The 15,557-nt window shown below is 60.5% G+C and overlaps 1 protein-coding gene across 1 annotated transcript; it reads right to left on the bottom strand.

Annotated features, from left to right (window-relative positions):
- Positions 1 to 906: 906 nt before the first annotated feature.
- On the bottom strand, positions 907 to 15,551 carry LOC144491147 (protein arginine N-methyltransferase 5-like; the record flags this gene model as incomplete). The annotated part of the gene is made up of 6 exons (XM_078208823.1): positions 15,414 to 15,551; positions 10,150 to 10,268; positions 7,044 to 7,129; positions 5,531 to 5,665; positions 3,441 to 3,553; positions 907 to 956 (listed from the first exon to the last, which is right to left on the bottom strand). Coding segments are annotated over exons 1-6 (592 nt in total), but the record flags the coding sequence as incomplete, so codon positions are not given.
- Between the last annotated feature and the right edge of the window lie 6 nt (positions 15,552 to 15,557).

Raw genomic sequence — 15,557 nt, 5'->3', positions numbered from 1 at the left:
TTATTGAATGGCGGAGCAGGCTCGAGGGGCCAGATGGCCGACTCCTGCTCCTAGTTCTGATTTACCCCCCCAGTAGGAATTTGTTTTCATTTATGGGATGTCGGCGTTGCTGGCGAGACCCAACATTTAGTACCCATTCCGAACTGCCCCCTCCAGGAGGAGAGCCGCCATCTTGAACCCACCACCGTCCCGTGCAGAGTGGGTCCACCCACGGCGCAGTTAGGGAGGGAGTTCTGGGATTGCGACCCCAGCCGCAGTGAAGGAACGGCCGATATATTTCCAAGTCGGGGATGGTGAGTGACTCGGAGGGGGAGCCTCCAGGTGGTGGGTGTCCCCCAGGTATCTGGTGGTTAGCGACAGTGGTTGTCGGGGCTGGAGGAGGTTACAGAGATCGGGAGGGGTTGTCGGGGCTGGAGGAGGTTACAGAGATAGGGAGGGTGTGTAGGGGGCTGGAGGAGGTTACAGAGATAGGGAGGGGTGTAGGGAGCTGGAGGAGGTTACAGAGATAGGGAGGGTTGTAGGGGGCTGGAGGAGGTTACAGAGATAGGGAGGGGGTGTAGGGACTGGAGGAGGTTACAGAGAGAGGGAGGGGTGTAGGGGGCTGGAGGAGGTTACAGAGATAGAGAGGGGGTGTAGGGGCTGGAGGAGGTTACAGAGATCGGGAGGGGTGTAGGGGGCTGGAGGAGGTTACAGAGATAGGGAGGGGTGTAGGGGGCTGGAGGAGGTTACAGAGATAGGGAGGGGTGTAGGGGGTTGGAGGAGGTTACAGAGATAGGGAGGGGGTGTAGGGGGCTGGAGGAGGTTACAGCGATAGGGAGGGGTGTAGGGGGTTGGAGGAGGTTACAGCGATAGGGAGGGGGTTTAGGGAGTTATAGAGATAATATTCAGACCCTTGACGGGACTCACCAAGAGCGATACGCTTGTTATAATCACACAGAGAGCGAAAGTGATGCCACCTGAGAGAGAGAGAGAGAGAGAGTGACGATCCAAACTGTGGGGGAGGGCGAGGGGCGGGCGGAGGGAGGGCGAGGGGCGGGCGGAGGGAGGGCGAGGGGCGGGCGGAGGGAGGGCGAGGGGCGGGCGGAGGGAGGGCGAGGGGCGGGCGGAGGGAGGGCGAGGGGCGGGCGGAGGGAGGGCGAGGGGCGGGCGGAGGGAGGGCGAGGGGCGGGCGGAGGGAGGGCGAGGGGCGGGCGGAGGGAGGGCGAGGGGCGGGCGGAGGGAGGGCGAGGGGCGGGCGGAGGGAGGGCGAGGGGCGGGCGGAGGGAGGGCGAGCGGAGGGAGGGCGAGGGGCGGGCGGAGGGAGGGCGAGGGGCGGGCGGAGGGAGGGCGAGGGGCGGGCGGAGGGAGGGCGAGGGGCGGGCGGAGGGAGGGCGGAGGGAGGGCGGAGGGAGGGCGGAGGGAGGGCGGAGGGAGGGCGGAGGGAGGGCGGAGGGAGGGCGGAGGGAGGGCGGAGGGGAGGGCGGAGGGAGGGCGGAGGGAGGGCGGAGGGAGGGCGGAGGGAGGGCGGAGGGAGGGCGGAGGGAGGGCGGAGGGAGGGCGGAGGGAGGGCGGAGGGAGGGCGGAGGGAGGGCGGAGGGAGGGCGGAGGGAGGGCGGAGGGAGGGCGGAGGGAGGGCGGAGGGAGGGCGGAGGGAGGGCGGAGGGAGGGCGGAGGGAGGGCGGAGGGAGGGCGGAGGGAGGGCGAGGGGGGCCGGAGGGAGGGCGAGGGGGGCCGGAGGGAGGGCGAGGGGGGCCGGAGGGAGGGCGAGGGGGGACGGAGGGAGGGCGAGGGGGGCCGGAGGGAGGGCGAGGGGGGCCGGAGGGAGGGCGAGGGGGGCCGGAGGGAGGGCGAGGGGGGCCGGAGGGAGGGCGAGGGGGGCCGGAGGGAGGGCGAGGGGGGCCGGAGGGAGGGCGAGGGGGGCCGGAGGGAGGGCGAGGGGGGCCGGAGGGAGGGCGAGGGGGCCGGAGGGAGGGCGAGGGGGGCCGGAGGGAGGGCGAGGGGGGCCGGAGGGAGGGCGAGGGGGGCCGGAGGGAGGGCGAGGGGGGCCGGAGGGAGGGCGAGGGGGGCCGGAGGGAGGGCGAGGGGGGCCGGAGGGAGGGCGAGGGGGGCCGGAGGGAGGGCGAGGGGGCCGGAGGGAGGGCGAGGGGGGCCGGAGGGAGGGCGAGGGGGGCCGGAGGGAGGGCGAGGGGGGCCGGAGGGAGGGCGAGGGGGGCCGGAGGGAGGGCGAGGGGGGCCGGAGGGAGGGCGAGGGGGGCCGGAGGGAGGGCGAGGGGGGCCGGAGGGAGGGCGAGGGGGGCCGGAGGGAGGGCGAGGGGGGCCGGAGGGAGGGCGAGGGGGGCCGGAGGGAGGGCGAGGGGGGCCGGAGGGAGGGCGAGGGGGGCCGGAGGGAGGGCGAGGGGGGCCGGAGGGAGGGCGAGGGGGGCCGGAGGGAGGGCGAGGGGGGCCGGAGGGAGGGCGAGGGGGGCCGGAGGGAGGGCGAGGGGGGCCGGAGGGAGGGCGAGGGGGGCCGGAGGGAGGGCGAGGGGGGCCGGAGGGAGGGCGAGGGGGGCCGGAGGGAGGGCGAGGGGGGCCGGAGGGAGGGCGAGGGGGGCCGGAGGGAGGGCGAGGGGGGCCGGAGGGAGGGCGAGGGGGGCCGGAGGGAGGGCGAGGGGGGCCGGAGGGAGGGCGAGGGGGGCCGGAGGGAGGGCGAGGGGGGCCGGAGGGAGGGCGAGGGGGGCCGGAGGGAGGGCGAGGGGGGCCGGAGGGAGGGCGAGGGGGGCCGGAGGGAGGGCGAGGGGGGCCGGAGGGAGGGCGAGGGGGGCCGGAGGGAGGGCGAGGGGGGCCGGTGGGAGGGCGAGGGGGGCCGGAGGGAGGGCGAGGGGGGCGAGGCGGGCCGGAGGGAGGGCGAGGGGGGCCGGAGGGAGGGCGAGGGGGGCCGGAGGGAGGGCGAGGGGGGCCGGAGGGAGGGCGAGGGGGGCCGGAGGGAGGGCGAGGGGACCGGAGGGAGGGCGAGGGGACCGGAGGGAGGGCGAGGGGACCGGAGGGAGGGCGAGGGGACCGGAGGGAGGGCGAGGGGACCGGAGGGAGGGCGAGGGGACCGGAGGGAGGGCGAGGGGACCGGAGGGAGGGCGAGGGGACCGGAGGGAGGGCGAGGGGACCGGAGGGAGGGCGAGGGGGACCGGAGGGAGGGCGAGGGGGGCCGGAGGGAGGGCGAGGGGGGCCGGAGGGAGGGCGAGGGGGGCCGGAGGGAGGGCGAGGGGGGCGGAGGGAGGGCGAGGGGGGGCGAAGCGGGCCGGAGGGAGGGCGAGGGGGGTTCGAGGGAGGGGAGGGGGGGAGGGGAGGGGGTGAGGGGGGCCGGAGGGAGGGCGAGGGGGGCGGAGGGAGGGCGAGGGGGGGCGAAGGGGGCCGGAGGGAGGGCGAGGGGGGTTGGAGGGAGGGGAGGGGGGGAGGGGAGGGGGTGAGGGGGTGAGGGAGGGAGTTACCAGAGCCAGGTTTTCTCTTCCTCAGCGCAGTCCTCGGAGCGCTGGACTGGGTCATTCACCACGATATCGTCCCGCAGGTCCTCCAGGGAGATTAACGGGACCCGGATCCAAAAACTGTCGGGAACAGGACCAGGGGAGTCAGGGTGAACCTCACATCGAACACAGACCCCTCAACTCCAAACAAACCCGAGACGGGACACAGACAGAGATTAACAACAGAGTAAAGTTACACTGTCCCCATCAAACACTCCCAGGACAGGTACAGCACGGGGTTAGATACAGAGTAAAGCTCCTTCCACACTGTCCCCCATCAAACACTCCCAGGACAGGTACAGCACGGGGTTCGATACAGAGTAAAGCTCCCTCTACACTGTCCCCCATCAAACACTCCCAGGACAGGTACTGCACGGGGTTCGATACAGAGTAAAGCTCCCTCTACACTGTTCCCCATCAAACACTCCCAGGACAGGTACAGCACGGGGTTAGATACAGAGTAAAGCTCCCTCTACACTGTCCCCATCAAACACTCCCAGGACAGGTACAGCACGGGGTTACGTACAGAGTAAAGCTCCCTCTACACTGTCCCCCCATCAAAAACTCCCAGGACTGGTACAGCACGGGGTTAGATACAGAGTAAAGCTCCCTCTACACTGTCCCCCATCAAACACTCCCAGGACAGGTACAGCACGGGGTTAGATACAGAGTAAAGCTCCCTCTACACTGTCCCCATCAAACACTCCCAGGACAGGTACAGCACGGGGTTAGATACAGAGTAAAGCTCCCTCTGCACTGTCCCCCATCAAACACTCCCAGGACAGGTACAGCACGGGGTTAGATACAGAGTAAAGCTCCCTCTACACTGTCCCCCATCAAACACTCCCAGGACAGGTACAGCACGGGTTAGATACAGAGTAAAGCTCCCTCTACACTGTCCCCCATCAAACACTCCCAGGACAGGAACAGCACGGGTTAGATACAGAGTAAAGCTCCCTCTACACTGTCCCCATCAAACACTCCCAGGACAGGTACAGCACGGGGTTAGATACAGAGTAAAGCTCCCTCTACACTGTCCCCCATCAAACACTCCCAGGACAGATACAGCACGGGGTTAGATACAGAGTAAAGCTCCCTCTACACTGTCCCCCACCAAACACTCCCAGGACAGGTACAGCACGGGGTTAGACACGGAGTAAAGCTCCCTCTACACTGTCCCCATCAAACACTCCCAGGACAGGTACAGCACGGGGTTAGATACAGAGTAAAGCTCCCTCTACACTGTCCCCCATCAAACACTCCCAGGACAGGTACAGCACGGGGTTAGATACAGAGTAAAGCTCCCTCTACACTGTCCCCATCAAACACTCCCAGGACAGGTACAGCACGGGGTTAGATACAGAGTAAAGCTCCCTCTACACTGTCCCCCATCAAACACTCCCAGGACAGGTACAGCACGGGTTAGATACAGAGTAAAGCTCCCTCTACACTGTCCCCCATCAAACGCTCCCAGGACAGGTACAGCACGGGTTCGATACAGAGTAAAGCTCCCTCTACACTGTCCCCCATCAAACACTCCCTGGACAGGTACAGCACGGGTTAGATACAGAGTAAAGCTCCCTCTACACTGTCCCCATCAAACACTCCCAGGACAGGTACAGCACGGGGTTAGATACAGAGTAAAGCTCCCTCTACACTGTCCCCGTCAAACACTCCCAGGACAGGTACAGCACGGGGTTAGATACAGAGTAAAGCTCCCTCTACACTGTCCCCCATCAAACACTCCCAGGACAGGTACAGCACGGGGTTAGATACAGAGTAAAGCTCCCTCTACACTGTCCCCCATCAAACACTCCCAGGACAGGTACAGCACGGGGTTAGATACAGAGTAAAGCTCCCTCTACACTGTCCCCATCAAACAATCCCAGGACAGGTACAGCACGGGGTTAGATACAGAGTAAAGCTCCCTCTACACCGTCCCGATCAAACACTCCCAGGACAGGTACAGCACGGGGTTAGATACAGAGTAAAGCTCCCTCTACACTGTCCCCATCAAACACTCCCAGGACAGATACAGCTCGGGGTGAGATACTCACGACTGTGGAGTGATGTCCAGTGAGGAGGTGGTTCAGTAACATCCTGGCCAGGTTGCTGTTGTTGCTCTGACGGACAGGGATGAGGAATGCTGGGACACCGAGGTAGGCAGCGAAATTCAGTTCCTGCAGCAGAGCCTGTGGGAAGTAGCAGCAACGGGTTAAACTGGGGGCAACTCAGCATCAACCTCAGCACTGACCCTCCCACAGCGCGGCGCTCCCTCAGCACTGACCCTCCCACAGTGCGGCGCTCCCTCAGCACTGACCCTCCCACAGTGCGGCGCTCCCTCAGCACTGACCCTCCCACAGTGCGGCGCTCCCTCAGCACTGACCCTCCCACAGTGCGGCGCTCCCTCAGCACCGACCCTCCCACAGTGCGGCGCTCCCTCAGCACTGACCCTCCCACAGTGCGGCGCTCCCTCAGCACTGACCCTCCCACAGTGCGGCGCTCCCTCAGCACCGACCCTCCCACAGTGCGGTGCTCCCTCAGCACTGACCCTCCCACAGTGCGGCGCTCCCTCAGCACTCACCCTCCCACAGTGCGGCGCTCCCTCAGCACTGACCCTCCCACAGTGCGGCGCTCCCTCAGCACTGAACCTCCCACAGTGCGGCGCTCCCTCAGCACTGACCCTCCCACAGTGCGGCGCTCCCTCAGCACCGACCCTCCCACAGTGCGGCGCTCCCTCAGCACCGACCCTCCCACAGTGCGGCGCTCCCTCAGCACTGACCCTCCCACAGTGCGGCGCTCCCTCAGCACTGACCCTCCCACAGTACGGCGCTCCCTCAGCACTGACCCTCCCCACAGTGCGGCGCTCCCTCAGCACTGACCCTACCACAGTGCGGCGCTCCCTCAGCACTGACCCTCCCCACAGTGCGGCGCTCCCTCAGCACCGACCCTCCCACAGTGCGGCGCTCCCTCAGCACTGACCCTCCCACAGTGCGGCGCTCCCTCAGCACTGAGCCTCCCACAGTGCGGCGCTCCCTCAGCACTGACCCTCCCACAGTGCGGCGCTCCCTCAGCACTGACCCTCCCACAGTGCGGCGCTCCCTCAGCACTGACCCTCCCACAGTGCGGCGCTCCCTCAGCACTGACCCTCCCACAGTGCGGCGCTCCCTCAGCACTGACCCTCCCACAGTGCGGCGCTCCCTCAGCACTGACCCTCCCACAGTACGGCGCTCCCTCAGCACTGACCCTCCCCACAGTGCGGCGCTCCCTCAGCACTGACCCTCCCACAGTGCGGCGCTCCCTCAGCACTGACCCTCCCACAGTGCGGCCCTCCCTCAGCACTGACCCTCCCACAGTGCGGCGCTCCCTCAGCACCGACCCTCCCACAGTGCGGCGCTCCCTCAGCACTGACCCTCCCACAGTGCGGCGCTCCCTCAGCACTGACCCTCCCACAGTGCGGCGCTCCCTCAGCACTGACCCTCCCACAGTGCGGCCCTCCCTCAGCACTGACCCTCCCACAGTGCGGCGCTCCCTCAGCACTGACCCTCCCACAGTGCGGCGCTCCCTCACCTCCTCAGAGTTTTTCCGTATTTGGTCATCCTCAGAGTCTGGCTGTATCCATGGTGACAGTTTTCCCACTATCAGTGTGTTCCAGTCTGGAAGGGAGAGAGAGACAAACTGAGCGGACAATGGCTGAGGGAGTGGCAACGGATTTCTTACTTTATTAGGACATTGGACAAGTGGTGTTCCTCAGGGATCAGTGCTGGGACCTTTGCTGTTTGTAATATATATAAATGATTTGGAGGAAAATGTAACTGGATTGATGAGTAAGTTTGCGGACGACACAAAGGTTGGTGGATTTGCGGATAGCGATGAGGACCATCAGAGAATACAGCAGGATATAGATCAGTTGGAGACTTGGGAGGAGAGGTGGCAGATGGAGTTTAATCCGGACAAATGTGAGGTAATGTATTTTGGAAGGTCTAATACAGATAGGAAATATACAGTAAATGGCAGAACCCTTAGGAGTATTGATAGGCAGAGGGATCTGGGTGTACAGGTACACAAGTCACTGAAAGTGGCAACGCAGGTGGAGAAGGTAGTCAAGAAGGCAGACGGCATGCTTGCCTTCATCGGCCGGGCATTGAGTTTAAAAATTGGCAAGTCATGTTGCAGCTTTATAGAACCTTAGTTAGGCCGCACTTGGAATATAGTGTTCAATTCTGGTCGCCACACTACCAGAAGGATGTGGAGGCTTTGGAGAGGGTGCAGAAAAGATTTACCAGGATGTTGCCTGGTATGGAGGGCATTAGCTATGAGGAGAGGTTGGAGAAACTTGGTTTGTTCTCACTGGAGCGACGGAGGTTGAGGGGGCGACCTGATAGAAGTCTACAAGATTATGAGGGGCATGGACAGAGTGGATAGTCAGAAGCTTTTTCCCCCAGGGTGGAAGAGTCAATTACTAGGGGGGCACAGGTTTAAGGTGCGAGGGGCAAGGTTTAAAGGAGATGTACGAGGCAAGTTTTTTTACACAGAGGGTGGTGGGTGCCTGGAACTCGCTGCCGGGGGAGGGAGTGGAAGCGGATACGGTAGTGAGTTTTAAGGGGCGTCTGGACAAATACATGAATAGGATGGGAATGGAGGGATACGGTCCCCGGAAGGGTAGGGGGTTTTAGTTCAGTCGGGGGCAGCATGGCCGGTGCAGGCTTGGAGGGCCGAAGGGCCTGTTCCTGTGCTGGAATTTTCTTTGTTCTTTATGGGTATCATTGGCTGGGCCCAGCATTCATTGCCCATCCCTAGTTGCCCTTGGAGGGCAAATGAAGTCAACCCCATTGCTGTGGCTCTGGAGTCACATGTCGGCCAGACCGGGGTAAGGACGGCAGATTTCCTTCCCTAAAGGATATCAGTGAACCAGATGGGTTTTTCCGACAGTCAAATGGGATGAAGGAGTACAATACAAAGGGAAAGACTCTTAGTACTGTAGAGGATCAGAAGGACCTTGGGGTCCGGGTCCATAGGACTCTAAAATCGGCCCCGCAGGTGGAGGAGGTGGTTAAGAAGGCGTATGGTGTGCTGGCCTTTATCAATCGAGGGATTGAGTTTAGGAGTCCGGGGATAATGATGCAGCTATATAAGACCCTCGTCAGACCCCACTTGGAGTACTGTGCTCAGTTCTGGTCGCCTCATTACAGGAAGGATGTGGAAAAGATTGAAAGGGTGCAGAGGAGATTTACAAGGATGTTGCCTGGATTGAGTGGCATGCCTTATGAGGATAGGCTGAGGGAGCTCGGTCTTTTCTCCTTGGAGAGACGTAGGATGAGAGGAGACCTAATAGAGGTGTACAAGATGTTGAGAGGCATAGATCGGGTGGACTCTCAGAGGCTTTTTCCCAGGGTGGAAATGGCTGCTACGAGAGGACACAGGTTTAAGGTGCTGGGGGGTAGGTACTGGGGAGATGTTAGGGGGAAGTTTTTCACACAGAGGGTGGTGGGCGAGTGGAATCGGCTGCCATCAGTGGTGGTGGAGGCAAACTCAATAGGGTCTTTTAAGAGACTTCTGGATGAGTACATGGGACTTAATAGGATGGAGGGTTGTAGGTAAGCCTATATATAAGCCTAGGTAGGTAGGGACATGACCGGCGCAACTTGTGGGCCGAAGGGCCTGTTTGTGCTGTAGTTTTTCTATGTTCTAATCGACAATGGGTCATCAGTAGATTCTTCATCCCAGATATTTTTTAATTGAATTCAAATTCCACCATCTGCCGTGGCGGGATTCGAACCCGGGACCCCCCAGAACATTAGCTGAGTTTCTGGATCGATAGTCTGGCGATAATAGCACTAGGCCGTGATCTTCCCTCTGCGGTAGGTATATGGGGGTGTGATGTTGGCACAGTGGGTAACACTGCTGCCTCACAGCGCCAGGGACCCAGGTTTGATTCCCGGCTTGGGTCACTGTCTGTGCGGAGTCTGCACGTTCTCCCCGTGTCTGCGTGGGTTTCCTCCGGGTGCTCTGGTTTCCTCCCACAGTCTGAAAGATGTGCGGGTTAAGGGGATTGGCCATGCTAAATTCTTTTCCTACTTTCTCAGAAGACTAAGGAAATTTGGCATGTCAGCTACGACTCTCACCAACTTTTACAGATGCCCCATAGAAAGCATTCTTTCTGGTTGTATCACAGCTTGGTCTGGGGCTCCTGCTCTGCCCAAGACCGCAACGAACTACAAAAGGGTTGTGAATGTAGCCCAATCCATCACCAGCCTCCCATCCATTGACTCTGTCTACACTTCCCGCTGCCTCGGGGAAAAGCAGCCAGCATAATTAAGAACCCCCCCACACACCCCGGACATTCTCTCTTCCACCTTCTTCTGTCGGGGGAAAAAGATACAAAAGTCTGAGGTCACGTACCGACCGACTCAAGAACAGCTTCTTCCCTGCTGCCGTCAGACTTTTGAATGGACCTACCTCGCACTGAGTTAATCTTTCTCTACACCCCTAGCTATGACTGTAACACTACATTCTGCACCCTCTCCTTTCCTTCTCTATGAACGGTATGCTTTGTCTGTATAGCGCGCAAGGAAACAATACTTTTCACTGTATCCCGATACACGTGACAATAATAAATCAAATGAAAAACAGAACATCGGGTTGGAGGTATCCGGAGGCGTCGAGTGGGAGTTACCTCGACCGGACAGAAGCAGGTCGGAACGGGTCAAAGCCCCCGGGCGATCTTTGGCCGGAGTATCGGTGAATTCCCGCTTGAATCGGGGATTGAAAATCGGCATGCAGAGGAAGTCAAAGCTGAGAGAGAGAGACAGAGAGAAAGAGGGAGTGAGAGAGAGCACAGAGCATTTACAATTAAAACCCCCCTCTCCCAGATAAACAGCGGGGAATAAGTACCCCCAACTGGGGTAATACCCCCGATTAGGGTAATAAATAAACCCTCACAACAGAGAGAGCAATAATTCGTCCGGCTTAGGCAATTGCCTGGATCCACCACAGGTCCACAGCAGACACCATCTCCCAGGCCCTACACTCAACCCTGGAACACTCTTCCATCAACACCCTCTCCTCCCCTTGACCCTCCGTCACCATCCTGACCTTCCCCCATGTTAACCCCCTCATATATAAATGATTTGGAGGAAAATGTAACTGGTTTGATGAGCAAGTTTGCGGTCGACACAAAGGTTGGTGGATTTGCGGACAGCGATGAGGACCATCAGAGGATACAGCAGGATATAGATCGGTTGGAGACTTGGGCGGAGAGGTGGCAGATGGAGTTCAATCCGGACAAATGTGAGGTAATGCATTCTGGAAGGTCTAATACAGATAGGAAATATACAGTAAATGGCAGAACCCTGAAGAGTATTGATAGGCAGAGGGATCTGGGTGTACAGGTACACAGGTCACTGAAAGTGGCAACGCAGGTGGAGAAGGTAGTCAAGAAGGCATACGGCATGCTTGCCTTCATCGGCCGGGGCATTGAGTTTAAAAATTGGCAAGTCATGTTGCAGCTTTATAGAACCTTAGTTAGGCCGCACTTGGAATATAGTGTTCAATTCTGGTCGCCACACTACCAGAAGGATGTGGAGGCTTTGGAGAGGGTACAGAAAAGATTTACCAGGATGTTGCCTGGTATGGAGGGCATTAGCTATGAGGAGAGGTTGGAGAAACTTGGTTTGTTCTCACTGGAACGACGGAGGTTGAGGGGAGACCTGATAGAAGTCTACAAGATTATGAGAGGCATGGACAGAGTGGATAGTCAGAAGCTTTTTCCCCAGGGTGGAAGAGTCAATTACTCGGGGGCACAGGTTTAAGGTGCGAGGGGCAAGGTTTAAAGGAGATGTACGAGGCAAGTTTTTTTACACAGAGGGTGGTGGGTGCCTGGAACTCGCTGCCGGGGGAGGGAGTGGAAGCGGATACGATAGTGAGTTTTAAGGGGCGTCTGGACAAATACATGAATAGGATGGGAATGGAGGGATACGGTCCCCGGAAGGGGAGGGGGTTTTAGTTCAGTCGGGGCAGCATGGTCGGTGCAGGCTTGGAGGGGCCGAAGGGCCTGTTCCTGTGCTGTAATTTTCCTTGTTCTTTTCCCTCCCTCTATCATCCTCTCCCCCCTCCGTCTCCCCTCTGGTCTCCCAGATTACCTGGATCCACCACAGTTCGCCCATCGCCACAACAGGTCCACAGCAGATGCCATCTCCCTGGCTCTGCATCAACCCCTGGAACACCTAGATAACTTGGACACCTCTGCCAGACTCCTACAGCTCAGCCTTCAACACCATTATTCCTCCGAGATTCATCTCCAAACTCCGTGGCCTGGGCCTGGGCTCCTCCCTCTGCGACTGGATCCTGGACTTCCTAACCCACAGACCACAATCAGTGAGGATAGGCAAAAACACCTCCTCCACGATCATCCTCAACACCGGTGCCCCACAAGGCTGTGTTCTCAGCCCCCTCACTATACTCCTTATACACCTCCGACTGTGCGGCCAAATTCCCCTCCAACTCGATTTCCAAGTTTGCTGACGACACCACCGTAGTGGGTCGGATCTCAAACAATGACGAGACAGAGAACAGGAATGAGATAGAGAGTCTGGTGAACTGGTGCGGCAACAATAATCTCTCCCTCAACGTCAACAAAACGAAGGAGATTGTCATCGACTTCAGGAAGCGTAAAGGAGAACATGCCCCTGTCTACATCAACGGGGACCAAGGAGAAAGGGTCGAGAGAGCTTCAAGTGTTGAGGTGTCCAGATCACCAACAACCTGTCCTGGTCCCCCCCATGCCGACACTATAGTTAAGAAAGCCCCACCAACGCCTCTACTTTCCCAGGAGACTAAGGAAATTTGGCATGTCCGCTACGACTCTCACCAACTTTTACAGATGCCCCATAGAAAGCATTCTTTCTGGTTGTATCACAGCTCGGTCTGGGGCTCCTGCTCTGCCCAAGACCGCAAGGAACTACAAAAGGGTCGTGAATGTAGCCCAATCCATCACGCAAACCAGCCTCCCATCCATTGACTCTGTCTACACTTCCCGCTGCCTCGGGGAAAAGCAGCCGGCATAATCAAGGACCCCCCGCCACGCACCCCGGACATTCTCTCTTCCACCTTCCATCGGGGGAAAAGATACAAAAGTCTGAGGTCACGTCACCGACCGACTCAAGAACAGCTTCTTCCCTGCTGCTGCTGTCAGACTTTTGAATGGACCGACCTCGCACTAAGTTGATCTTTCTCTACACCCTAGCTATGACTGTAACACTACATTCTGCACTCTCTCCTTTCCTTCTCTATGAACGGTATGCTTTGTCTGTACAGCGCGCAGGAAACAATACTTTTAATGTATGCTGATATATGCGACAATAATTCATCAAACCATTCCCTCCTCTCCCTCCCTCATCTCTCGATCCCTCCTCTCCCTCATTCCCTACCTCCCCACTCAACCCCTCCCTTCCTCACTCCTCCCTCCCTCCACTGCCCCACTCCCAGTCCCTCCCCCATTCCCTGCCTCCTTCTCTCTTCCCTTCCCACTCACTCATCCCACATATCCCCCACCACATCCCCATATATCCCCTCTCCCCCAACATCCCCAACCATCTATATCCCCCCTTCCCAACCCCCTCATCCCCAACCGTCTATATCCCCCCTCCCCAACCGTCTGTATCCCCCCTCCTCCAACCCCCTCACCCCCAACCGTCCATATCCCCCCTTCCCAACCCCCTCATCCCCAACCGTCTATATCCCCCCTTCCCAACCCCTCCTCCAACCCCCTCATCCCCAACCGTCTATATCCCCCCTCCCCCAAATCCCCAACCGTCTATATCCCCCCTCCCCAACCCCCTCATCCCCAACCGTCTATATCCCCCCTCCCCCAACCCCCTCACCCCCAACCGTCTATATCCCCCCTCCCCAACCGTCTGTATCCCCCCTCCTCCCCAACCGTCTATATCCCCCCTTCCCAACCCCCTCATCCCCAACCGTCTATATCCCCCCTTCCCAACCCCTCCTCCAACCCCCTCATCCCCAACCGTCTGTATCCCCCCCCTCCTCCAACCCCCTCACCCCCAACCGTCTATATCCCCCCTGCCCCACATCCCCAACTGTCTATATCCCCCCTCCTCCAACCCCCTCATCCCCAACCGTCTATATCCCCCCACCCCAACCCCCTCATCCCCAACCGTCTATATCCCCCCTCCCCCTCATCCCCAACCATCTATATCCCCCCTCCCCAACCGTCTATATCCCCCCTTCCCCCAACCCCTCCTCCAACCCGCTCAGCCCAACCGTCTATATCCCCCCTTCCCCCAACCCCTCCTCCAACCCCCTCACCCCCAACCGTTTATATCCCCCCTCCTCCAACCCCCTCACCCCCAACCGTCTATATCCCCCCTCCCCAACTGTCTATATCCCCCCTCCACCAAACCCCCTCATCCCCAACCGTCTGTATCCCCCCTCCTCCAACCCCCTCACCCCCAACCGTCTATATCCCCCTCCCCAACCCCCAACTGTCTATATCCCCCCTCCACCAAACCCCCTCATCCCCAACCGTCTTTATCCCCCCTCCTCCAACTCCCTTATCCCCAACCGTCTATATCCCCCCTCCTCCAACCCCCTCATCCCCAACCGTCTATATCCCCCCCTTCCCCCAACCGTCTATATTCCCCCCTCCCCCCCAACCGTCTATATCCCCCCTCCTCCCCAACCATCTATATCCCCCCTCCTCCAACCCCCTCATCCCCAACCATCTATATCCCCCCTCCTCCAACCCCCTCATCCCCAACCATCTATATCCCCCCTCCTCCAACCCTCTCATCCCCAACCATCTATATCCCCCCTTCCCCCAAATCCCCAACTGTCTATATCCCCCCTCCTCCAACCCCCTCATCCCCAACCGTCTATATCCCCCCTTCCCCCAAATCCCCAACCGTCTATATCCCCCCTCCTCCAACCCCCTCATCCCCAACCGTCTATATCCCCCCTTCCCCCAACCGTCTATATTCCCCCCTCCTCCCCAACCGTCTATATCCCCCCTCCTCCAACCCCCTCATCCCCAACCATCTATATCCCCCCTTCCCCCAAATCCCCAACCGTCTATATCCCCCCTCCTCCAACCCCCTCATCCCCAACCGTCTATATCCCCCCTTCCCCCAACCGTCTATATTCCCCCCTCCTCCCCAACCGTCTATATCCCCCCTCCTCCAACCCCCTCATCCCCAACCATCTATATCCCCCCTCCTCCAACCCCCTCATCCCCAACCATCTATATCCCCCCTCCTCCAACCCCCTCATCCCCAACCATCTATATCCCCCCTTCCCCCAAATCCCCAACCGTCTATATCCCCCCTCCCCCTCATCCCCAACCGTCGATATCCCCCCTCCCTGGCCCCATATCCCCTCTTCCCATATCCCCCCCTCCTCCATATCCCTCCCTCCCTCCCCCATATCCCCCCTCCCCATATCCCCCCTCCCCTCCCCCATATCCCCTCCCCATATCCCCCCCCCATATCCCCCCTCCCCCATATCCCCCCTCCCCTCCCCCCCCCATATCCCCTCCCCCATATCCCCTCTCCTCCCCCATATCCCCCCTCCCCTCCCCCATATCCCCCCTCTCCTCCCCCATATCCCCCCTCCCCTCCCCCATATCCCCCCTCCCCTCCCCCATATCCCCCCTCCCCTCCCCCATATCCCCCCTCCCCTCCCCCATATCCCCCCTCCCCTCCCCCCCCCATATCCCCTCCCCCATATCCCCTCTCCTCCCCCCCCCATATCCCCTCCCCCTCCTCCCCCATATCCCCCCTCCCCCATATCCCCCCCCTCCCCCATATCCCCCCCCTCCCCCATATCCCCCCTCCCCCATATCCCCCCCTCCCCCATATCCCCCCTCCCCCATATCCCCCCCCTCCCCCATATCCCCCCCCTCCCCCATATCCCCCCTCCTCTCACCCCTGCCGGCCCACCGCCCCCAGACTCTCCCCGATGTCGGGCACCGAGTGCACTTCGCGGCCGCTGGACACCCGGGACACCGCCGCCATGATCGATCCGAGGAGGGGGGGGGGAGGAAAGGGGGCGGGGTCAACAAGCCCCCGG

Source organism: Mustelus asterias, unplaced genomic scaffold (genome assembly GCF_964213995.1).
Source record: "Mustelus asterias unplaced genomic scaffold, sMusAst1.hap1.1 HAP1_SCAFFOLD_4557, whole genome shotgun sequence".
Lineage (NCBI taxonomy): Eukaryota > Metazoa > Chordata > Chondrichthyes > Carcharhiniformes > Triakidae > Mustelus > Mustelus asterias.
Note: the sequence above shows the minus strand (reverse complement) of the source record. Positions and strands in the feature narration are given on the sequence as shown.